Genomic DNA, 26,932 nt, shown 5'->3' with positions numbered 1-26,932 from the left:
GTTCCAGAAGTATTCTCTCCTGATGCATCACCTGCATCCATGGCAGGCATCTTCAGAGGTTGTGAGGTCTGTTGGAAACTAGGCTAGTGGGATTTATATATCTGCCGTATAGCAGATATTTCTGGTTCAGATACAGACAGTAGTTTGAGAAGACCAGAAAACGCTACACTAAGCTGAATGAGAAAGGAACTTGCTAATTCCTAACATTAGTAGATGTTGGGTGACTTTAAAGAAATGCCATATAAAGAATGGAGCCGCAACTTGATTAAACATTAAATATTTTAATTGATCCATCAACTGCTTTTTAGCTGATTGATTAATTAATCCTAGTAATTTCCTAAGATGGCCCTTTTGCAGGATTTCTTCCTTGGCATGATTTGCTTAGACAGGCTTTGCCTCTGCCTACCTCTGAGGGCAAGAGGCAGGGTGACTTGCCTAGGGTCACCCAGTGGGTTTACATGGCTGAGTTGACATTCCAATCTTCATTTCCAGAGCTGTAATCCAATACTCAAACCCCTACACTGCAATGGCTCTCAGTTAATCTACTACATGTAAATAATTATGGACATTAGTAAAACCTCATCACCAATATTTAGCTCAAATAGGGAGGGAAGTGTGATACTTAACAAACCATAGCCCAGTTAGAAGGAAATAATTTGTAATATATGGGAAACTGTCTCTGTACCAATCGGGAGCAGATAGTACAGATCTATCTTAGTACTGACTGTTCCTGGCAGTCAGCATATAAAACATGAAGCAGAGATCTAGGCGTGATTTTTTTTGTAACATCAGCCCTGAAAAGCATAATTTTCTCCTTTCAGCTCACTAGAGCTCTAGCGATGCTTTTAATAATATAATAATAATAACTTTATTTTTATACCCCGCCAACCATCTCCCCGAAGGGACTTGGGGCAGCTTACACAAGGAAGACATGAACAACAACATAGCATAAACAAACAAACAAACAAACAAACAAATAAACTTTATTAAAATCTGTTGTGCTGAAATCAAGAGGGGGGACTCTTTCCCTTAAAAAAACCCAGGAGACTTTTATTTCACATCTATTGCAGCCAGGTTCATTATCTTCAGGGCTGATGTTACAAAAAAAATAATATCATGCCTAGATCTCTGTTTCATGTTCTGTATGCTGACAGTCAGGAGCAGTCAGTACTAAGATAGACAGATCTGTACTACCTGCTCCTGATTGGTACAGAAGGTGCCCGAGTCAAAATCTTTTTTTAAGGAATTGTTTACATCTGTTTTAAGATAATGTTTCACATTATTTCATCAGTTCAACTGACGAAATAATGTGAAACATTATCTTAAAACAGATTTAAACAATTCCTAAAAAAGAATTTTGTCTTGGGCCCCTTCTACACTGTCATATAACCCAGATTATCAAAGCAAATAATCCACATTATCTTTTTTGAACTGGGTTATATGAGTCTACACTCCCATGTAATCCAGTTCAGAGGAGATAACATGGATTTTATATGCCAGTGTAGAAGGGGCTTGGGATGCTTAAAACAGTCTCAAAATAGCTGTAGAGACCTGAATTCTTTGATGGTCCCAAGTAGAGTAGACCCATTGAAACAACTGTTGAATTATGAGTCAGTAGTCAACTTAAGTAAACCCCGTTGATTTGAAATGATAAATAGAATTGACTCCAGGTGCTTCTATAATCGATTAGGAAAAATGGCTCCCTACCAACTCCAAACCCCCCCAAAACCCAGTCTATTGTTTAAGCATTCTTGAATCTTACCATTCTTTTTATTTTATATTTGGGAAAATTTCTCTACCTGCTCCAGTTTTTCCACCTATATAATTAAGCTTAACTGCTAAAGAGGAATGCAGATCGCTGCATAATGAACTGTGTGAGCATTCTTCTGTCTAATATTGGCCACATATTCATGTTACCCCCATTTGTCCTTACTGGCATGCTCATAGCCTGATTTCATGCGCTTGTAGAGCCGGTATCTCCACTCCCAGGCTTTCAGTTGCTTCTCTTTCTCACAGCTGTCTGTACCCAGACTTTCGCTCATTACTTGTGCAGACAGCTCACTGACTCGTTGCTGAGCTTCTTGAACTAAGTTGTTCAGGTGGATTGACCTGCTTTCCATATCAATAACTGTCAAGAAAAAGGAAAGGTATTAAATCCCAGGAAATTATTGAGAAAAATCCTGAATTTCATCAGTATTCAGAGCAGGATGGACATGACATCTAGATATTGGTTATTGTGTCAATTAAAACCATTAGCAAGCTGATACAGCTGAGATGGAAGTGGTGAGTCCCAGACTCTTCTATGGCCCTGCAATAAATCCTAGAGAATTTCAAAATGGGTCATTTGCTAAGGTGAAACCCAGAAAAAAAGATGATGGCTGCTATCTTACACGGTTTTAAAAGGTGGTTAATAAATGCATAGAGGTTAAGTATACAGTCAGCTAAGAATAAATAAATTTATGCAGCCTCTAAGTTCAGAAGCATGGACATCAGCAGCTGGGGAGAAGAGAGTCTCGTAGGCATCCTTTCTAGAAGTCTGTAGGACTAGTGCTGATCCAGGAGAGCTTTTTTGGTTCTTAATCCACAAGCCAAGTATGGTGTCCAGTTAGGGATCCTCACAAATATCTTGTTTTTGCTGCCATCTAATGCTTTTTTTTCATGTCAGGAGCAACTTGAGAAACTGTAAGTCACTTCTAGTGTGAGAGAACTGGCTGTCTGCAAAGATATTGCCCAGGGCATGTCCGGATGTTTGTTGTTTTACCATCCTTGTGGGAGGCTTTTCTCATGTCTCTGCATGGGAAGCTAGAGCTGACAGAGGGAGCTCACCCACTCTCCCTGGATTCGAACCACTGGCCTGTCAGTCAACAATCCTGCCAGCACAAGGGTGTAACCCATTGTGCACTGGGGCTCCAAAAAACAAAACAACCGGGCAAGCCAAAATGCATGCTTTGGACACTGGGTTCAGTTTGTTGGGTCATGCATTGTGTAGATCTGATCTATGGGATGACATACTATTATAACCTCTGAAATACCAGTATAGTTTGTCTCTCTGCCCCCTACCACCACTAATCTTGAGGAGATTCTGCAGTTGAACCAGGGCAAACTTTGGCATTAAGGTGAAGCAATATTACGAACACTTCAACTGATCCCATAATTCTGCCTTTGGGGAGGGGGAGCACTATTTATGATTTGTTTGTTTTTAAAATCCCATCTTGAATTTGGGTGCAACTTCTAAGACTGATGAAAGCAACAATGAAAACAACCACAATAAAAAAGTGAAGCAACACAACAAAAAGGCCAGCAGTCTAAAAGCTTTTGAGACCAAAGAGGGAAACACCAGGGGCACAATCAAAGAGCAGCAGCAGGTCTGATGTAGAATAAAAAGAGCAAAGCAGTGAAATAGCTCAGGCACAAATTGCCCAAGAGAGTTGGGTCATTTTAACCTATCAGCTATGAGTGAAAACCCAAAGCAAATAGGCCTAAGGGGGTACTATTAGAAAGGTCACCATCATGAAATTGACTTGTTGTCAGTTGTCATCAGATAGATCTCTAAAGCTGAGACCACTCAAAGAAAATTTCAAAGCACAAGCAACTATATTTGGGAGAAGATCACATGTGAAGAGCATCCTTAGATATATTGTCTGTCCACTAATGCCCCCATCAGTTATTTTCTTTGATTATTTTCTTCCATTTTGTGAGTTATTTGGAATTGTCAGCCAGAGTGTCCCTCTAATCATGTCTCTGACTCACCTCAAAGCCCAAGATTTCATATGGCCCTGCCATTGCCAATAAAGTGGAATCAAAGTGCTATGAACTGTTTACACCGCAACTCAGCTATTGGAGGGAGAAGGGGAATCATAGAATCATAGAGTTGGAAGAGAGTTCATGGGCCATCCAGTCCAACCCCCTGCCAAGAAGCAGGAAATCGCATTCAAAGCACCCACTGCAGCACCCGCTGGTGTTTTTGGTTTCCTATTCAGTGAGGATATAAGCACAAGAATGGACTTTCGGTTTCACACGCCAGATTGGGAAGCCCAATTTCTTAAAAAATAGCGATAAGCATAGGATGGTATTATAAAATGGAACCTAAGTAGTTATAGATTCACATTCTATGTTCATAGGCATGTTAGTATTAATAACAGGAAATGAATACTAATTTATGATTGCCCTCACATGCCATCAGACTGCATTTATTTACAGATGAAGTCAATGAAAAATTGGTTTAGTCCTTTTTTAAAAAAATGTACTGCTGTTTAGAACACTCAAGGCTGTGTTTCCCTGTAGATTTGTCATGCCTAATGAATGTTGCTTCAGCCGTCAATCACGTCTTCCAAACCCTGTCACCCTTGGGTTTTTTCACCCCCAGTCACGAACCATCACAGAAATATAAACAAATAAATACAAAACTACACAACTCTTTTCATTGAGCAGCCATACTATACAAGAGGGTAGAAAAATCCCCTGGGAAACTTAAAGGAGGCCAGGATAAATGATAATGTAAGTGCTGTGGACATAGCGGAGCAATAAAGGTGCACCAATGCTGAAGGCCCAGCAGAAAAGCGGTGGCGGCGGAGAGAAATAGACACCCTCACATACACTCACAGCCCAGTGGAAAAAAATCGGCAATATTAGTAGCCTCAAGGTGCAATTTCCTGGAGCTCTGAGATTGACAGCTCAGTACTAAATGTTGTTAATTTAACTAACTCCAAATTAATGGAAGAATCTGCTGGGTCTGAACCCCTGAAAACACAGTTTCATTATGGTCTTGCTGGGAAAGGCCTAAATATAGGCATTGACAGTTTCAAGCAAAGTCCGTAGGCTTCGGTGTATTTTTAGCCGCAGGTAAGGCGTCAGAATTTGTGTCATGGCTTAAAGCATGATTAATGGACTCGGCAAGTCACTTGCTCTCCTCCAGCAAACAAACAAACAACCAGGGGGGAAAATGCAGCGAGACACAGTTCTCCGAAAGAAGACAAAGGACAGTTTCATAACCCACTCTAAGTGCCCTTAGTGTATTAGTCTGCTGCTGATATTGGACAGGGGTTGGCTTTGGTTGAAGCCAGAGCAGCTCATACACCACATATGGGGCATACACACACACACACACACACACACAGTACAAGGATCCCATTTGTTGCTGGCTGTCAGTTTTGAAACCCAGACTGAGCTCAACTGAATTAATACACTTTTCATAAGGATCTTGAGAAAGTAAAAACAGTCCCAAAACGTTGGGTTCTGGATTTGTTTGTTGACTTATTTATTGTGTAGTTGTACTACGTGGACTGGTAATATCAAAGACCAATAAACCCTATGGTCTCAAGCTACTGCTGCTGAGTTTCAAAGCCCTCTGAAGTCTCAACATGAATTAACAGGGGGGAAATGACATTAATCAATAGATAAATGGTACTAGGAGAGCACTAAGGCCTGCCCATGTCCAAAGAAAGTTCTAAAAGATGGACAATTTTTTAAAATTCATGCAGATCCTCTCTGTGTACAGGACACATATGTACCCATACACATACTACACACACACACACACACTTTCTTTCCTGGGGAAAACAGTTCAAACCAATGTACAGAAATCTCATGTGAAAAGGTAAATTTGATTATTATTATTATTAACATAAGATTTGTTAATACAGTAGACTCTCAGTTAACCAGCATCCATGATACATAGATGCTGGATAAATGCAATTTCTGGTTGTTTGAGAATTACTATTAAAAATAGGACAATCTACTGCTATAATACTTTATACTATACCATTCCATAAACTGACTTGATATTAATATTGAAACACAGTAATGAAAAGCAAATAAAGACAATTGTAACTTATTGTAACATAGAGCTAGTGTATTATGCATGTACTTTAGTTTTATTAAAAGTATTATTTCTTCAATTTAATAACAATAATAACTTTATTCTTGTATTCCGCCTCCATCTCCCTGAAGGGACTCAGGGCGGCTTACACATGGACTAGTCCAAAAACAACAACATAGCATTACATTTTTTGCTGATTACTTGAGAATGTTGGTTGCTTGAGCTCCAGTTAACTGCGAGCCTATTGTATTGTAATAATGTGGAATTAACTTTGCAGAATTATAATTAATTTCTGGCAACTTGGAAGTCACATTTACTCCATGTGTGCTTAATTTGATGATGATGATGATGATGATGATGATGATTACTATTATTATTGTAGTCATAGTATAAATTTGGCTTAGTGAGTGAAAAAGGTTTAGGCAGGAGTGTCTCATGTTTTTTGTAGATGTTATTTCTGATTTTTTTTTGTATGCCCTATATGTAATCGTAGGAGCCCCGGTGGCGAAGTGTGTTAAAGCACTGAGCTGCTGAACTTGCAGACCGAAAGGTCCCAGGTTCAAACCCCGGGAGCGCCCGCTGTTACCTCCAGCTTCTGCCAACTTAGCAGTTCGAAAACATGCCAATGTGAGTAGATCAATAGGTACCGCATCGGAGGGAAGGTAACGGCGCTCCATGCAGTCATGCCGGCCACATGACCTTGGAGGTGTCTACAGACAACACTGGCTCTTTGGCTTAGAAATGGAGATGAGCACCAACCTCCAGAGTCAGACATGATTGGACCTAACGTCAGGGGAAACCTTTACCTTTTATATGTAATCGTATGTAGTTAAAATTAAATGTTAATTAAAATATCATTTTTAAAGTCCGTAATCTCAGGCCCAATCTACACTGCCATATAATCCATTCTCTGAATCCAGATTATCTGCTTTGAACTGGATTATATGGGTCCCTGCTGCTAGGAATCATGAATACATTAACTCTCTATAGGCCAGTGGTTCTCAACCTGTGGGTCCCCAGATGTATTGGCCTACAACTCCCAGAAATCCTAACAGCTGATAAACTGGCTGGGATTTCTGGAAGTTGTCGGCCAAAACACCTGGGGACCCACAGTTTGAGAACCACTACAATGGGGGCAGTCAAACCTTTGATTGTCTGGAATCATTACCTTTGTCTTTTGGGTCTTGTACCTTTGTCTCACATGGAACTGGACACTTGAGTTAATCTGGGAGTCATTGACCTATCCACATCACCATTTCCTCATGGACTATTCCCTCCCAAGGGGTGTCCATGCAACGCTGGATGTTCTTCATCCTACAGGCATCTTCTCCTGCAAGTTGTGATGTCAAGGCCTGCCTTTTTTCCAGCCAATCAGGGGAGGGAAAGGGAAGTCTCAATAGCTGTCTGAACAGTAAAAAAATGTCATGCATTTCTCTGTAAATTTGTGTTTGTACCTTTTGAAGTGAATTGCTTATACTTGCATCTTTTTTGGCTGAATCGTAATAAACTCTGTGGCTTTGTCTTCAACCTGGGAAGTTTGTTTCTCTGTCCTGGCTGATCTGGTTTAGCAGATGCTCACTGAGCTTGGACCTCTTTAAAAGCGGTGCTAACTAAAATAACTACACAACACATGTCCCTAATTTGGCCAAACACTTGCACTTCCTAGCCTCTCTTGTGTGATAGGAACTGTGCAATCTGATTCATATATTTTGAGGTCTCTTTGCTATTGTATTTATTTACCCAAAGCTGGCTTTTTGTACAATTTGCAAGGGTTTGTATTTGGCTCTACTTACAGTGCGGACTCTCCTTTGCCCCGACTTTCAAAAGGAGCTTTGCAATAGGGACGTTATTTGTCAGGATGGCGATGTCCAGCGCAGTTAATCCTTCATTATTAGGAGTATTGAGATCCAGTTCCTCGGGGGTGTATTGATAGAGAAGGATCTGAACAGCGTCCAGGTCCTGCTGTTCCACAGCCTCCAGCATGGCTTCACTGCAGTGGAAGTTCTGTTGGCCAACAGAGAGATAAAGAGAGAAACCATCAATATAACTATCTCTTCCAGGCCCTTCCCTACTTCTCATTTAGAAATCACCTATTATTCTGTGAATTAAAATGAATTAAAGCAAAGTTACTAGCTGTGTTCCAGCACTTCAACCATTCCCACTTATCTGACCACCCCTGGTGTTTTTTTGGTGTCTTTTGGAAGCTAATTTAACAGAGGCTTCTCATTTTTTGCTACCTTTGTATTTGGTGTAGATTCTTACTGAGATGTCACATTTCTGTAACTAATTTCCAAAAACTTGGAAAGAGGCTGTTAGTAGACATTTTAAATAAAGAAAACATAAATAACATTTCTTTGTTCCTGGCAGAGTCAACACAAAGTATGATTGTTGAATGTTATTACAGCTCGATGTTATGGAGAGGAAGAACTGGGTGTTTAGAGACTACACTGTAGAATCAATGTAGTTTGACATCACTTTAACTGCCATGGCTCAATGCTCTGGAAACCTGGGATTTGTAGTTTGGTGAGGCACCAACACTCTTAGGCCAATAAAGCGAAAGATCTTATAAAATTACAACTCCCACGAGTCCACAGTATTGAGCCATTGCAGTTCATGTGCTATCAAACTGCATTAATTCTAGAGTATGGATTCACCCTGAGTCCAGCAGCAGAAGCATGTTTCACATCCATGAAGTTTCCTTTGAAATCAGTGATAGTTGTATTTTATTATTGTTGTGTAGGTATTGAATTTTGCCATAATATGTTTGTAAACTGTTTGAGTCCCCCATATGGAAGGAGAAAAGCAATATACAAGTGAATAAATAAATAAATAATAAATAAATAAATCAGAATAAGGTGGTTATTTCAGGCATTAGATTTTGAATTCACTGAAAGAAAAACTAATTACCATACTTTAAGTACCATTGTTAAAAAAATATTTCTCTGTTTTCATTCCCAATGAGAGAGATAGGTTGTTCTATAACTTGGTCAGCCTTGAGTATTATGCACCTTCCATTTTTTTCTAGACCAGCTCCATTGGCTGCCAGTAAGTTTCCGGTCACAATTCAAGGTGCAGGTTATCACCTACAAAGCCTTAAACGGTTTGGGTCCAGCCTATCTTTGCGATCAGATCTTCCCCTATGAACCTCTGCGAGGCTAAGGATCTGCTGGGGAGGCCCTTCTCTCGCTCCCACTTCCGTCACAAGCATGGTCGGTGGGGACGAGGGAGAGGGCCCTTTCGGTGGTGGCCCCCTGGCTCTGGAACTCCCTCCCCAGAGAGATTAGATTAGCGTCCACCCTGTCCACCCTGTCCACCTTCCAGAAAGACCTAAAAGCTTGGTTGTTACAATGTGCCTTGGCCCTTTTAGCTCTAACTTAATACCTGGCTCTTGCACTTTACTACCAGTTTTGCCCAGTATATTGCACAAGCCCTTGCCCTGCCCACTCAGTTCTGAACATGCCCACTGTGCTCAGCTACTATTTGTTGTTGATGGTTTATGTTTTTATGATGTTGATACATTTTTTTTAAATTATTGTAATGCAAAGTATTTTATGGTGTTATATTTTAATTTTTTTTAACTGGGCTTGGACCCCATGTAAGCTGCCCCAAGTCCCTTCGGGGAGATGGGGTAGGATATAATAATAATAATAATAATAATAATAATAATAATAATAATAACTACTTTATTTTTGTACCCCACCTCCATCTCCCCAAAGGGACTCAGGGCAGCTTACATATGGCACAAGGTGCCTAAAACAAAGCATAAAATAAACACACAGTACAATATAAGAATAATGTTATTATTATTGTTGTTGTTATTATTTTATTATGACACAGCAAACAAGATAGATATGCTGGATTTCATATCACAAAATCACAAGTCGAACACTTCCCAAGTGTCTAGGACTGTGTGATGTATTTTCGGATGATGCGCGCAGATCCCAGCAGGGTGGCCTTTTGCCGCTGGCAGATCATAATTTTGTCAATATCTATTGTTTCCAAATGCCGGCTGAGATCTTTTGGCACGGCACCCAATGTGCCCATCACCACCGGGACCACCTGCACTGGTTTCTGCCAGAGTCTTTGAAGTTCAATCTTGAGGTCCTGATAGCGGCTGAGTTTTTCCTGTTGTTTTTCGTCAATGCGACTGTCACCTGGGATGGCGACATCAATGATCCAAACCCTTTTCTTTTCCACAACTGTGATGTCTGGTGTGTTGTGTTCCAGAACTTTGTCAGTCTGGATTCGGAAGTCCCACAGTATCTTTGCATGCTCATTTTCCAATACTTTTCTGCAGGTTTGTGATCCCACCAGTTCTTTGCTGCTGGCAGGTGGTACTTGAGGCATAAGTTCCAATGAATCATTTGGGCCACATAGTTGTGCCTCTGTTTGTAGTCTGTCTGTGCAATTTTCTTAGAGCAGCTGATGATATGATCAATGGTTTCGTCAGTTTCCTTGCACAGTCTCCAATAATTGTTGTTATTATTGTTGCTGTTGTTATTATTATTATTATTATTATTATTATTATTATTATTATTATTATTATTATTATTATTTGGAGTGGAATGCATACCACTGGCTGCTGAACCTCAGGCATACTCTAGTCAAGACACCCTCATATTACAAAGATTGTACACCCTAATTTGTGGCCATGTTTACAGGTGATTGTGAGCTGAAAGTGAATGTGAAATTATTGTGATAAGATAAGATTGCTCAGCGAAATAAGGGACAGGGCTCCTGTTATATAGAAGAGGGATGTCTGCTTCTTCTTGTACCTGGAAGCCCGATGACAAGATCTTCTGAGTTCTGAAATGCACATTGTGTGTCTCAATATTGCTAAATGGTTAGCATCAGCTATAATGTATTAGAATGTCTTCTTCATTTCCTTGCAAAATCCATTCAAAAACCATTTTGTGATGCTCACAAAATATTTAAAAAAATCTTAAAAGATGGACCCAAATGTTTACAAGAAAGCCTTACACCATGTCCTGTTATTCACTTTGAAATAAATATACCAGGCAGTTCAAAGCAGTTCATTAATAATAAATTTGCTCTAGTTTTATAGGTTGATGAAACTAAGGAACGGTTGCGATCTTTCACATTTGTATGAAAATGGCTGAATGGTTGAAAGATGATATTAAATACTTTTCCTCTGACAAAAAGAGTTGGGGAAATTTAGGGTAAAACTATATGTGACTTTAAGGACTCTTCCAGATGGGTCTGAAGAATTATGAATTTTTGCAGTATAGTACTTGGGGTTTTCAGGTTGCGTTGCCTATGCATCAATTCACTTCATTTGGGATGGGAATTGTAGAGGCAAATTCTTAGATTGGCAATACAGTTCTTCCAAGAATTTTAAAAACTGGAGCATAGTTTGCTGAGGTGGATTATGATTTGAGCTAATGTATTTTTTGAGCTAATGTATTTTATAAATGTTAGCTTTAAACTTTATAAACTGGAATACACAATGGAAAGTATTTCAGTTATTGTTGGTAGAATGCAGGGTTGTAGAAATCCTCAAAAAGAAAGGCACCCCAAGATTATTTTACATATTCCAATCTATTATAGGCCTTTTTTGGGATACATTACCCACATCAAACAAACCATTCCACACAACAATTCATTAATGAATGTCGTTGTAATCCTTGGCAGAGAGCAATGCATACATATGTAAATAATTGATCCAAATGTCTCCAGTCATTGATCCAATCTCTGATCCAAATATCTCATTACATCTGAAGTTTTGTATGTCCTTCAGGTTACTGGTGTGGTCACATAACTCCAGAGCCATCAGAAGATGAACAGATATTGGATCAATGGACCATGAGAACAAAAAGAAAATTTGCAAAACTTTTGTTGTTTTCTAGCATCTGTACAGTTAAACTATATGCAGTACCCCAAAAGGAACAGGCAGAAAAAGACAAACCACAGGAAACAAAGAAACATGGCATCTCGTAATTGAACTGGAGAGAAGCAGGTGCAGAAATGGAATATGGCCTCCAGGTTTTTGTTTGCAACAACTTCCTTCTAATGCTCTGCAGTGACGAGGACCAGCCAAGTTTCTCAGAATTCCTTTTCAGTGTCCCTTTGTGGCAATTCTCTAGCAACATTTTTCCAGTAAGAAGAAAAATTGGATGAACTAAGACCCGGATGAGCATTTTGGGAACTCTGTGGGAAGTATGTGATAACGTTAAGAATTGCTGGGCCAAACAGAAATGAGAGTTTCTGCAGAAACATAAAGCAGATAATAGCTGCACATAAGCTGCTGTATTGGCTTATTTGGGTACAGTGGGGTGGTCCTTGTTATGGTAAACATGAGAACAACAGACTCTACTTATCTATTCCTTGAGCTTATAACGGATCAGGAAGATGAACGGGAGTTTTTTGCCCAGGAGAAGGGGGGCAGAGTAACAATGAATTTCATGATACTGTTACTACCTTTTTGCACCAAACCAAAAATTGGTCATGTAGTCCGACTTTGGGAATGTTGTGGGTAGTAGGTTTTTTTTAAAAGAGGGATAAATATCAAATACCAGGTATTACTGGCTGTATTTCAGAGGAAGGTACAGTGTTCCCTCACTTATTGTGGGGGTTACATTCCAGGACCACTCACAATAAGTGAAAAATCCGTGAAATAGGGACACTATATTTATTTTAATATTTATACCTTATATTTAGTACAGTAGAGTCTCACTTATCCAACATAAATGGGCCAGCAGAATGTTGGATAAGTGAATATGTTGGATAATAAGGAGGGATTAAGGAAAAGCCTATTAAACATCACATTAGGTTATGATTTTACAAATTAAGCACCAAAACATCATGTTATACAACAAATTTGACAGAAAAAGTAGTTCAATACACAGTAATGCTGTGTAGTAATTACTGTATTTATGAATTTAGCACCAAAATATCATGATGTTTTGAAATCATTGACTACAAAAATGCGTTGGATAATCCAGAATGTTGGATAAGTGAGTGTTGGATAAGTGAGACTCTACTGTAGTTAGGTGGCCTTTCTTTCCTTCACAAGCCAGTTTTCCACTGTAGTTTGGTGAGGCAGGCAGCAATTTGGCAGAGAAGGCTGTAAACCTGCAACTCCCAGGCCAGTGAAGCCTTCCCAGAAGAGGGGGCAGGACTAGAGAGCATGTGCCAAGGGCAGGTGCCGCTGTGGCCTAGTCCTCTGTGAGTTGCTTTATGTTGTTTAATTGGTTAGTTTGATAGATACTACTTTTGATTGGATAGCATTAAGGTCTAAGGCCATCTGAGAGTGCCTTGGACCACAAACAAACAAACAAACAAAAAACCCTCAAAAAACGGTGAAACAGTGGGGGAGCGAAAAGTGAACCGCGAAGTAGCGAGGGAACACTGTACTGGCAAAATTGCTTCAGAGTCAACATAGCTCAACAACCGGAAGGCACAAAAACACAGAATTTGAGACGAGATCATGCTATACTGTGTGTTATATTTCCACAACTGGGATGATATCTAAAGGGGAAAGGGAGAAATTAAAGATGTGCAAATCTTAGGGATGTTCAGGCTATCTCCCTGTCACTAGTCTTATACATCATAGATGTAAGCCATGCTAGTTTTTCAAAGCAAAATAAAGAGCCAGCAACACCTTAAAACAGATAAAGGCAAGTATCTAAAGATAAAGGTATTGTGGCTCCTGGTGCATTTTATCAGAGGCATAAATGATTGTGCCATTATAACAAAATGTCAATCTCTCTAAGTGTATTTGTTGGCTTTTTTTCTTATTGTGTTATGCTAGTTTTATAGTCACTCTTTAGGCTTTCCATGTGTTAAAACTTTACATCTTTCACCTGTGGATGAAGCTCTACACTGATCTCAAGTTTTGCTTTAGAGTGCTTGAGAACAATACAAAATATAATACCTAGAGAATCTGGTGCCTTGGCATTTCTGTGTGGGAAATATATCTCTATGCTGTGATCAGATTGTTTCACAATGATAGTGGAAGTGCTTTCAAATAGATAGTGGAGCAAAATCATCAGATCTTGGATCCTGAAGGGGTGGATTTCCTTGGCTTGATTCTTGCCCTCATAATGACATTGCTCCCTTCATCGACTCATTTACTAATACTGTAAGTTTGGTGCCTACAAGGGAAGACTTACAGAAAAGGGATGACTTACAGGTCTCTGGACTTTCATCACGACTTCATAGCATGTGGCTGTGCTGCTATGATGAACAATGTCATTGAGGAATCAGGCAAGCATTCAAAAGGGCCCTCCCCAATCCACATACCTACACAGCTTGAATATTGGCAAGTTCTGAAAGTAGTGTGGACTCATTTAAATGAATTTCAGATCCAAAATGAAAATCTACGTTCATAAATTTGCTAGGCAGTGCTGAATGGATGGCATGCCCAAAAAAGGCCAACATCAACCCAATGCTTATCATGGAGGCAAGGCTATTGCCTGTTTCCCCAAGAGCCACTTTAGGATATGCAGAATTTTTAAAGTTGTCGCTTGTGATCAACAGAAACACAAAGACTTTGCCAACTCCAATAAGATGGGCTAAGAGCCTTCAGCAAGTGTAGCAATTTTCAAAGAGACAGCTGTGTTTGTTTCAGTAAACAGGTGCGAGGGGGGAAGGATCTTGTAGTCCTATTAAAACTAAACAAATGATTTCAGCATAAGCTTTCATATATTACAGCCACAAAGGGTTTGTTAACACTCTAGGTGAGCATTATTAAATCCCCTAGAGATTTCACAAGTAATGACAATAATGTTTACAATTCCCTCAACATTTTCAAGGTGAATGGATGAGTGTTTGTCCTTGGTATATTTTCTTATATGATAGGTTTTTATCAAGAAATGACAAGAGCTTGCTAAGCATAGAAAAAAGGATGATGTAGCTTACCATCCATCTGGCAAGCCCAAGTAGAAATCATCAAAACCTAGGAAACATTTTTCTACTATAAATCTCAGAATTCCAGCCGACATGAACACATTGGATGATGTATTCTGGCTGTTGCAGCTCCAAAAATTACATTTCCAAGATGTAGGGGCAGATTCAACTTAATTGAATATCTGTGGATCAAGCATTGAAGCCAGACTTCTCCTAGAGATAATCTGAGCATTCTACTTATGTATCGGTAAAAAAGGAAAGATGTCACTATAGAAAGAATATAAGATGGGAAGAATTTGCATAGACCTAGCTCATGCTAATTTATACTGACATGTGCGAATCTAGAAAGGATTGTGGTCATTTAAATAGTTATACAATACATTTCACCATGCAGGGATGAGAGAACTATGCATTCAGTCTGCTGCTCAGGTACCAACTGTTTGCTGAAGGGCAACCAAAATTATTTTCTGTTTTCTCTTAGGTAAAGGTATTTTTTTCCCCCTGACATCAAGTCCAGTCATGCCTGACTCTGGGAGTTGGTGCTCATCTCCATTTCTAAGCCGAAGAGCCGGCATTGTCTGTATATGCCTCCAAGGTCATGTGGCCAGCATGATTGCATGGAGCACTGTTACCTTCCCACCAGAGCAGTACCTATTGATCTACTCACATTTGCATGTTTTCAAACTGCTAGGTTGGCAGAAGCTGGGACTAACAGCAGAGCTCACTCTGCTTTCCGGATTCAAACCACCGCCATTTCGGACAGCAAGCTCAGCAGCTCAGCAGTTTAACCCACTGCAATACCTGTTCTCCCTTATCATCTTTCAAACTGGATCCGGTGATTGACAGCCCATCAAACGGAAAATTCCTTCAAGCACAGCACTGTCTACTGACAGCCCTTCAATTGGAGCATTGTAAAAGAGAACATATCAGGGCCACCCAAGTCATAGTTGGAAGAGACATCAAGAGCCATCCATAGTCAAAGCCCCTGTCAAACAGGAACACTCAATCAAAATACTTCAGAGCAAACTCCAGAGCAGGAAACACTACCAGACTCTCAGGTAGCATATTCCACTGTCAAATACCTCTTACTGCCAGGAAGTTCTTCCTAATGTCTAGGTGAAATCTCTTTTCCTGCAGTTTTATTCCATTCCTCCACATCTTAACCTCCGAAGCAACAAGCTACCAAAGGTGTGGAACAATGTTCTCCAAATAGGTTCAGCACTTAGGATAGCACCTCCCAACTTCAAGCTAAAAAAACCTGGAAAGGATTCATTGCCCCACTGGCATTGAAGACAGTTGCCAACACTTAGATCAGGGGTCCCCAAACTTTTAAAACTGGGGGCCAGTTCACAATCCCTCAGACTGTTGGGGGGCCGGACTATAGTTGGCCACAGAGCAATAATAGTAATAATAATAATAATAATAATAATAATAATAATAATAATAATAATAATCTCAACCCCCTTCTGCCTTTGTGGACCAAAAGCACAAGCAAAGCACCCCTGACAGAGGGCCACCTAGCTTCAATGTTAACAACAACAACAACAACAACAACAACAACAACAACAACAATAATAAAGAGGGTTGGAAGAGACCCCTTGGGCCATTTAACCCAACCCCCTTCTGCCTTTGTGCCATGGGGGCCGGATAAATGGCTTCGATGGGCCGCATGTGGCCCGCAGGCCGTAGTTTGAGGACCCCTGCTGTAGATAGTATAGACCAGAGGTCCTCAAACCTTTGAAACAAAGGGCCAGTTCATGGTCCCTCTGACTATTGGGGAGGGGGCAGATTATAGTTTGGGGGGAAACATCAGTGAATTCCTATGCACATTGTACATATCTTATTTGTCATGCAAGAACAACTCAATCTTTAAAATGAAGAGCAATTTTAACCACTATAAACTTAACACTACATCAGTGGGATGTGTGAATCTGCTTTTGGCTAATGAGAGAGTCAAGTTAATTATGGTTGTTGTTGTGCCTTCAAAGAGTTTCAGAATTACAGTGATGCTAAGTCTGAAGTTTAGGGCAGGGGCCAAGTAAATTAACTTGGAGGGCCACATCCAGCTCACAGGCCTTAGTTTGGGGACCCCTAGAATAGACAATACTGGACTTTTTTTAGTGTCAGGTCAGCTTGAGAAACTGCAAGTTGCTTCTGGTGTGAGAGAATTGGCCGTCTGCAAGGACACTGCCCAAGGGATGCCTGGATGTTTTGATGTTTTACCATCTTTGTGGGAAGCTTCTCTCATGTCCCCGCATGGAGCTGGAGCTGACAGAGGGAACTCATCCGCACCCTCCCTAGGATGGATTTGAACTTTGAGTCAGCAACCCAATCTTCAAGTCAGCAGTCCTGCTGGCACAAAGCTTTAACCCATTGTGCCACCATTGGGCTGAGTTTGGGAGAGTTATAAGCTACATACAGTCTTCCTCTATATCCACAGACTCTGCATCCACATTCTCAATCATCGACGATCTGAAATTACTCCAGGAGGAAAAAATACAAAGCAAACCTTGATTTTGCTATTTTATGTAAGTGACATCATTTTACTTCATCATTGTATATAACAGAGCTTGAGCATCCACAGAATGTGGTGTCCGCAGGGGTTTTGGAACCGAACCACAGTGTGTACCAAGAGCCTACTATATCTGTCAAAGTGCTTTGTGTGTGTGTGTGGGGGGGGGGGGGGGTGAAGCAATGAAGACTTTCTCTTCATCTCATCACAATCACAGATATGTTTGCTAAGGACATTGGGGAAAGCCTTCATGATGGCTGGTCTTAGGTTGTGGAATTCACTCCCATAGGAGAGTCAGTTGGTCCCCTTTCTTTTTTTCTGCTGGGAAAACGGCATGTCTTTTTGCCCAGACATTCCTTCGGATTATACTGTAAATTATATGGAGAAAGAGTTTTTAAAATGCTTAGATTTTTATCTTTTAAATATTTTAAAAGTGTTTCATATTGCTTTAATTTTGTGTTTTTAACTGAACTGTTCTTTAATTATTTATATTTTATAGAACCGATTTTATGCACCCTGTTTGTAAATGCTTGCAAGCCACTTTGGATTCTGTACAAGGGGAAAATTGGAATATTAAGCAAGCATTACACTGTAAAAGTAACACAATGAATGGGAACATTGATACTTTATTGGTTTAATGAAGAGGGACTTTTAGTAACAACAGCAGCAGTAGCAGCAGCAGCAGCAGCAACAACAACAACAACAACAACAACAACAACAACAACAACGGTTCTTGGGGCACTCATAGAGTAGCATACCGCATTTGTTATATGCTTTTGCAGCCCAGTTTATCAGATAAAAATGCATTTGATGAAGTAGACATCAGTCCATGAAAGCTTTTGCCAAATAAAACATGTTAGCCTTTCGGGTATCACAAGCCCTTCTGTTGTTTTGGCTGAAAAATATTAAACCGGTCACTTTCTATGCAATTTTCTATTATTTTAAGGGTTTGCTTTTCCTTTTCTTGCATTTTAGAGGCATTTTGACTGTACAGCTTCCACATTTTAAAAAATATATAAATAACTTTATTGAATTATTGAACTCAAAAGAAGCAACTCTCTAACTCAGTGGTTCTCAACCTGTGAGTTCCCAGATATTTTGGCCTTCTACTCCCAGAAATCCTAACAGCTGGTAAACTGGCTGGGATTCCTGGGAGTTGTAGGCCAAAACACCTGGGGACCCACAGGCTGAGAGCCACTGCTCTAACTGATGAAAATACCATTCAATAAACTGATATTTATCACCAGTTTTTCCATACTCTATAACCACTTAAATACTAACAAAATATAAATCTACGAGTATTAATATTTATATCAAAACAGTATATAAGGACTATACATCTATTCAGTCCTTATAAATAAGTGATTAAATTTCAGTCTGCAAACCATATTTTTTGTTAAATTCTCTTCTTTTCTTTTCAAATATTCTGCAAAAAAATTCCAGTCTCTCAAGAAATTGTTCTCAGATCTGCTCATTTATCCATTTCCACTCTTCCAGTATTTGTTCAAAGGCCTATCACGTTTCCCAATATTTAGTATAAACTCTTTGTGCAGCTTTCAGTTTCATGAATTGCATTTCAGTATATTTTGAAGGGAGCTGTAAATCCCACCATCTCTAATCCCATTCAAATTCTTCATTTGAGACAGAGGTTGGTAAAGGAAGAGGAAAATTTGACTTCAGTCTCACACGGGCCTTTTTGGTTTTTGTTCCACGCACACTGGGTAAAACGTGATTAGATGTCTTTACCTACTTCTAATGTTCATTTCCCAGAATTGAGGCTGCATCCTGACAGCTCCCAAAAGCGAGCACCCATGTTTTTACCTGGGGCATCCAAATGCCATTATTACTTTGCACTTTATTGACTACTTCGGCTGTGAAACTACCTCTCCCATTTTGAAATATTCTGCACTTTGGCCCAGATCCGTGTTTTAGTCTCCTGTTTTTAACATTTTATGCTGTATATTGATTTTTATGATGGTTCTATTGATGTTGATGTTTTATTGTTGGAATATTTGTTTCATTGTTTTATTGCTGTATGTGTCGGGCTAGGCCCCCATGTAAGCCGCTCCAAGTCTCTCCGGGGAGATGAGGCGGGGTATAAAAATAAAGTTATTATTATTATTATTATTATTATTATTATTATTATTATATGATGCCTTGGGTAAAAGCGAATTAATTCAGGACAAAGCAGGAAAACCCTGCTTTGCCCCGAATGAATTTGGCACCTGGAATGACCTGGGTTTTTTTACAAGACCCAGGTTTTTCCAGCTATAGGCACTATGTGGATTGGGCCCAGGAATCATGCCGCGTGACTTCCAGTTCCACACAGCTGCCTTGGCTTTTTTGGGCTCCTGGAGCCCAAAAAACACAAGACAGTACCACCCCCTCACACAACCCCTTTAATAAAAAGCTTTAAAAAGAAAAAATAACTTACCTGGCTGGTATTTCTCTGCATGTAGAAATGACACTCCAGGAGAGGTGGGGAGGGGGGGGGGGGAAAGGAAAATCGCTCCTGGCCCACCCCCTTCTCTTGGTGCATCATTTCTACATACCAGAAAAGGGCTAGCAGCAGGGAAATGCTAGCTGGGTAAGTTATTTTTTCTGTTAAAGACTTTTCTGGGGGGGGGGGGGGTCTGTTGTGTTTGGATGTCCTTCCGGAGGGTCCGGCAGGGCATCTGGACACCACCCCCAGGAAAGCATGGATGTTGGGCTGGTGTGTGGACTGTTATGTGGACCCAATCGGGTTTTTTCAACCCAATCGGGCCCGCATTAAAGTCCTGTCTGGAACTTCCCTGAATGAAATTAAAGGCCCAGCTATTCCTTTGTGGTTAGAATTGTACCACATGATACATTTTAAAAGATGCTTGGAAGAAAGCAATTTTTGACAGATATGCCCTCCCACAATGTTCCTAACACGTCTTGAAAATGTCAAAACGGACCATGAGCTGTCATTAGGTATAATTTTTGCTGAATCTCACAAAAAGTACCTCTCTGTAGAACATTGGGGCTAGTAGCTTTTATTAGAACATAACTGAATTGACACAAAAGCTACTCACATGATAAAACAAAATTTGAAGCAAGTCGGAATAAAAACCTAATTTTACACACCTTCAAATCGGAGGTGGGAAATCAATTAAACAGTCAATTGTCTATTTCAAACCTCCTTCTCATCACAGAAGACTAGAGGTCACAAAGCTAGCCATCTGCTGGTTTTGGAGATAATGGACTCCACATCCACCCACCTACCGTTTTACAACTTTATTCACAATTCATGTGAATTACACCAAAGCAATTCACAGTCTTTCCATACAAAGAAAATTGCACACCACATCAAGAGAAATACATTTCATACCTCTATCATTGATAGGGTTTTCTTTATGTTCTTCTATGTGTCCTTCAATGCCTTCTTTGATCATGTCAAGGAAGCCTTTCTCACCAAGTTACCTTGCAATACTCACAATATTCCTGCGTCAATACTAGGAAAGTTCCTAAAACCATTGACTATCTCATCCCATAATAGCCTCCAACATGCAGAGACTGCCTTGAGTTTTAGGGCATCTACAGCTTCTGCAATAACACAATTGCATCTCCAATGTGACACACTTCCACAAAGTCATGATGCTGCAGTCAGGTTAACATCAAGTGCAGCATGAATCACCCAAATATGAGGTTGATAGAAATCATCGTAATACATATGATGATGTGTTCTGGCAACATTTCAGTAAAAGGGAAAGGAATCAAGAAATCTTAGCAAATAATAAGCTAAAGCTGAACATGAGTCAACAGTATGATGTGGTACCTAAAAGACCAGTGCAATTGTAGGCCTGTCTAAAGACAAAGTGATGCCTGGAGGTTGGAGTAGAAAATCAAAATGGCAATTCTCTCTTAACTGGGTAAAATGGGGCATAGTTTCCTTAAGACTAATCAAAATATATAGAAATACAGGCAGTTCCCAAGTTACAGACATCCAACTGACAAATGACTTATAGTTAAGAATGGGGGTGAGACAAGAGGAAGTGAGAGAAATCTGTCCCTAGGAAGGGAAATTCACTCCTGAGAGTTATCATGGGGAAAAGGGTGTCTCCACTGAAGCTTTCTCGCCAGTCCTTGTTTCCACAAGAAGCCATTTTTTTCAAAATCTGAATATGATAGGAACAGAAAGTGAATTCTTCTGAACAGGGGCACAGAGCACAAAACAAATGTCACATGGGCATTAACCCTTTCCTATGTTATACAAGACACACACGGAGTTACATTTAAAATGTGTCTGTTTCGATTTACATGCAAATTCAACTTAAGAACAGTTCTACAGAACTTATATTTTTCGTAACCTGGGAACCGCCTTCAGTGAGGTTGAAAGACAATTTCCTATTGGGATTTTGTCTACTCTGAAAAACGGAATGGCATCCATAGGCTCTGACATTCTGTGTTTTCCCGGCATGATGTTCATAGGTGTTGCACGTGGTGGACCTGTCTCTTTGTCCCACAATAAAAATGTGTCTGAATATACCTAACGAGTTAGTAATCAATGGGCTAAATTTCTAATTCAGCTGGTGGTTTCCTTTCAGAACTTCAAGTGTTGCCCATGTTCTCTGAGTGCTGTGCCATAAACAATTTAGCATTTTAAGCCCAATTCGGGCATTTATGAGATTGGAGAGAATGTAATTAAAAGCTCTAGGGAGGCATGTACTAAACAGATTCCTATCATCTCCATCCACTTCTTTCTAATATGTCAATTGCAGATTGCACAGAACCCTCTATTCATATTCACCCAAAAAACACATAGAAACCTCTTACAGACTTTTCTGCTGAATACACAGATGAGGACAGTATGTATAGAAGGCATGGTTTGCACAGAATGTTGGGGATAAGTTTGCATCGTACATGTTCTATGCTGACTAGAGGTAAGTGTTGACAACACTGTGTTGTAGTCCACACTGCTTTGGGGAAGACAGATCTGCTTCTTTGGTCTGTCCATTTGTCTACCCATGGTCCCTTTGCCCATCTAGGTTCTACTTTCAAGAGTTGTCCTCCATATTTTCATATGCATCCTCAACATCATATTCTCTCCACAACTTTTTGTAGAGGAAACAGAGTCACACAGATCAAGATTGGGAAACAAATATAATGTAGGAGAATGGTAACAACTGGGGTTGGGCTTGCAAAATAATATGGGGGTCTAATCTTGGAAAGATGCTAATATAGCATCTGATGAAATAAAAATAAATTACCACTGAAGACTTTCGCAGACTGAGGCGGTCCGATCTGGCTCTGAAATATGCCTCATCGAATGAGGAGTGACTTCCCTTCAGTTTTTCTGAGAGATTCCGATAGAGTCGTTTAGCAGCATTGGGAGATGATGGTGGGTTGTTCTTTTTTGTCTGGGAAAGCTGTAGGCTCTGCATTTGCTGGGTCATTTTTCACGTGGTAGTGCCTAAGAGGAACAGAGAAACAGTTCTGTTACTAAAATATACACCTGAAAGTCACATTAAGTCAATATATTCTACACTCAGAAAAAGAAGACATTACAAATATTGCTATCCTTGAATTGTTTGATCAACATCATCCCCCTACTTCCACCACTCCATCTCCATTTCATCTGATTTTGTAGCCTGGATTAAAAAAAAACTTTACTAATTTACTAATTAAGATTAAATGTTGAAATCTATAGGTATAGGTATGCCTCAGATAACAAAGCTTTTAACAAAGAAGTTTCTTTACTATATAGCCTTTTGATATGTGCACACCCAGGTCCCCTTTCCCCCCTCATCCACTATCTAACTGGAAGGTTTTAGCTATATGGGCACTGGGACCACAAAAAGAAGAGCTGGAGATATACAGATCTTCATTATTAATAGGTGAAGAGGGGAAATAGATTTCACTCTGATGTCCATTCCTGTGTATGAGTGAGGTGACATTCTAAAAAGCAAGACTTTTTTTTATTAAAACAGAAACTAAATGTACAGTGTAACAAAATATGATGGGATACTTTTTTCACATGGAAGGTATGGCTGTCTACCAGAGATGGACAACTAGGACAAGTCTAAGGGGTTGGTTTCCCAGCCCCTAAGCTCCTCCAGGAGTTATGCAAAATTCCCATCAGCACAATCACCCCTGGAAAACATTGGAAGTTCATTTCTGGTTTTGATGGATGTTTTAAAGTGTTAAACAGTGCAAGAAAGGCTTACAACCCATTTCAAATACAAACTGCTGCTCCTGGAGACCTCCAGGAGAGAAGTATAACCCTCTATGGGCCAGACAAGTGGTAGACCAAAGAGTAAGCAGGGGAAAAGGGGCATTGGTGGAACATCCTTGGGAAGCAACACTTTGCCCATCTTTATTCTACACTGTGTATATGGACCTCTTCACACGGGGCTAAAATCAGTGGCAGGTCACCCACGGAGCAGCCAGCTCCCATCAGATGATGCCAATGCAGCTCCATGGGGGAAGGAGAATAGAACTGGTGTATGCCACAGCTATGGCAACACGGGAGGCTTCCGATGTTGCCATTGGAATCCATGGGGGAAGCCACATGCTCCATGAGCGCTCCACACTTCCGCCATGTGATTGCCAGGTTCCACACACCCCCTGATGAAGCAGAGCAACTCCGGCGGCCATGTGACTAGGTCATTTAAACCAAAGTCATAACTAAGGGTTCTGGAAAAGGGGAAGCTGCAACAAATCACTCTGACCAAGAGGTCATGAGTTCAGCTCAGAGCCTGCGTTTGTCTCTGTCTTTATTCTATGTTAAGACATTGAATGTTTGCCTTATATGTGTAATGTGATCCGCCCCGAGTCCCCTTCGGGGTGAGAAGGGCGGAATATAAATACTGTAAATAAACAAATAAATAATATATATATAAATTAAGTACCCTTTTTGGTAGCAGGTTCGTATCAGCATTTATTTCAAAATTTATTTCAGCTGTGAGATGGAGAATGACTTTGATTTATGAATGGGAAGTGATGGCTTACATTTACACAGAGGCCTCCATTACAGTAGAGTCTTGCTTATCCAACCTTTTCTCATCCAACGTTCTGTATTATCCAACGCAGTCTGCCTCCCGCCCAGATCCACAGTTGTTTCTCTAGGCAGCAACACAGTGGGCCAACATGCCCAACAACAACATAAGTACAGCCACACTCCTAAACAAGTTGTAGACTTGTTGTAAAACATGATGTTTTGGTGCTTAATTTGTAAAATCATAACGTATTTTGACACTTAATAGGCTTTTCCTTAATCCCTCCTTATTATCCAACATTTTTGCTTATCCAATGTTCTGCCAGCCAGTTTATGTTGGATAAGAGAGACTCTACTATACTATGAAGCAGCTGGAAGTCCAACCAAAGGCATCTAAAGAAGATGGGCACAGGAAGGGCATGGAAGTAAGTTTTGTCATATGTTTTAGTTTTCTAAAAGCCTCAACAGTTGAGCATCAATTCACTGAAATGACTGTATTTGGGATTTTTTTAAAAACCCAAATACCGCTATTTGCATGTATCTACAGAATGAGATATTTTGGGGATTGTACCCAAATCAAAACATGAAATTCATGTATGTTTCTCATATATCTTAGACACATGGTCTGAAGCTTCAGTTATTTTATACTATATTTTTAATTTTTTCACATGAAACAAAATTTGTGTACATTGAACGATGATGTCACTAGCTCAACCACCCATGTGGATGTTTTTGGAATATTCTGGATTTCAGAATCCTGGACAAGGGTGCTCAACCTATATAAGGCAATATTTCACATTGACATTACCGTTCTATACATATTTTCATCTCAGTATTTGTATTTTAAACTATTCTAACCCTTTTAATATGCTTTTCGTATTGAATTGTTTAATATGTTTTTAGCCTTTCAAAATCATTTTAAGTATTCCTTCTGTTTTAAATTCTCAGATTGCCTTGAGACTTTTTTTTTGGATAGAGGAGGGATGTAAATATTTAAATCCAGCAAGCAAACAAGTTCTATTGATATTGAGGGAATTGCTTCTAAAGAATGGATTGCCAAATTATTTTAATTGCCAGTCTATGACTTGGTCTAAATGTTAAAGAGTTCCTTTCCTTCAAGCAACCACAAGGGTCCAGAAATGGGCTGGAGAGGTGTAGAGTGGACTATTTGTCAGAAGATTTGCTCGCCAGCCCTCTCCACTCCCTCTGCTGAAGCTAATGCAGTCCTTGCTTTCAGAAATGTTTCTACATTGCTTTCCATCAAGCTTTTTTCCCCTTTGCGGCAGTTTGTTGCTCTTAATTGTTCTTTCATTATTGAGGACATTCAACTCCCAATTCCCCAAACCCCTCTTGACTTCCCTTCCGTCTACTGTGAGAATTGTCTTTGCAATGACAGCAGAGCTCATGGAACATGACTTCGTCTGGTCACAAAGAGAGTCTCGCACACTCCTCAGCTAATGAAGTACTGTAAACAGACAAATTGCCTAAATGATTAACATATGTTGAGAGACAGGCCAATAATCGGGATGTACAACACTGAGGAAAGCGCCTAGTTAAATCCAAATAACTACAAACACAGGAGATTTCCCCCATTGACCTCCTAAGAAATGCTTCCAATAAGAGGAAATTAAAGGGGGAGAGAGAGGCTGCTAACTAAGCAAGTTGAAGCTCTGGAAAGAAAGCTTCTGCTGGCAGTTTTATTACATACACACACTCATTCATACATACATACATATAATTTATATTTATTGTTTCATTGACATCACTGCATACCTATATTTGCTGGTTGTCCCCATTTTTTATCTTTCTGCTCATTGGTGCAAAGAGTTAATACAGAAAAGGAAGCTCTATTGTGGTCAAAGGAAACCTTGCTGAACCCCCAATGATTCATCTAACATTACAATCTGGAGACTAGAAATATGTCTTGAAAAAAAGAAAGAAAGATGAATTCTGCAGTCAATACAGTAGAGTCTCGCTTATCCAACATAAACGGGCCGGCAGAATGTTGGATAAGCGAATATGTTGGATAATAAGGAGACATTAAGGAAAAATCTATTAAACATCAAATTAGGTTATGATTTTACAAATGAAGCACCAAAACATCATGTTAGACAACAAATTTGGCAGAAAAAGTAGTTCAATACGCAGTAATGCTATGTAGTAATTACTGTATTTATGAATTTAGCACCAAAATATCACGATATATTGGAAACATTGACTACAAAAATGCATTGGATAATCCAGAACGTTGGATAAGCGAGTGTTGGATAAGTGAGACTCCACTGTATTACTTTCTGCACTAGTGGAAATCATTCGTACCACATTATCACACCAGGGCTTTAAAGCAGGAAGCCTTGTTTTTCTGCTGAATGTAGTATTCTAGGTAATGTCATTTGGGAAGACAAGACCTCTGTAGCTGAGAATTCAAAAAGCCCCACCCTATACTACATTTCCAAGAATTCTGTAGGTGGATGAAATGTGGAGCTGTCCACTTTAAAGCCCTGGTATGATTTGTGTGTGTGTGTGTCAGGAGCGACTTGAGAAACTGCAAGTCGCTTCTGGTGTGAGAGAATTGGCCATCTGCAAGGACGTTGCCCAGGGGACGCCCGGATGTTTTTGAAGTTTTTACCATCCTTGTGGGAGGCTTCTCTCATGTCCCCGCATGGAGCTGGAGCTGATAGAGGGAGCTCATCGGCGCTCTCCCCGGCTGGGATTCGAACCTGGCAGCTTTCAGATCAGCAACCCAACCTTCAAGTCACAAGGCTTTAATCCACTA

The 26,932-nt window shown here is 39.9% G+C and overlaps 1 protein-coding gene across 6 annotated transcripts in view; it reads right to left on the bottom strand.

Annotated features, from left to right (window-relative positions):
- Positions 1 to 26,932, bottom strand: part of ankfn1 (ankyrin repeat and fibronectin type III domain containing 1) — a 282,113-nt gene that overhangs the window by 117,499 nt on the left and 137,682 nt on the right. For 4 of the 6 annotated variants that reach the window (XM_062970996.1, XM_062970998.1, XM_062970997.1 and 1 more), the window contains 3 exons: positions 22,430 to 22,632; positions 7,612 to 7,822; positions 1,934 to 2,128 (listed from right to left, as the gene is read on the bottom strand). In XM_062970996.1, coding sequence (XP_062827066.1) covers positions 1,934 to 2,128; positions 7,612 to 7,822; positions 22,430 to 22,615 — 592 coding nt within the window. In that variant the 5' untranslated portion in view covers positions 22,616 to 22,632. The other 2 variants (XM_003223176.3, XM_062970999.1) reach the window with 2 other exon arrangements.

This window comes from Anolis carolinensis, chromosome 2, assembly GCF_035594765.1.
Source record: "Anolis carolinensis isolate JA03-04 chromosome 2, rAnoCar3.1.pri, whole genome shotgun sequence".
In the NCBI taxonomy this organism is placed as follows: domain Eukaryota; kingdom Metazoa; phylum Chordata; class Lepidosauria; order Squamata; family Dactyloidae; genus Anolis; species Anolis carolinensis.
The sequence above is the reverse complement of the archived record's forward strand: the minus strand, read 5'-3'. Positions and strand labels throughout refer to the sequence as shown.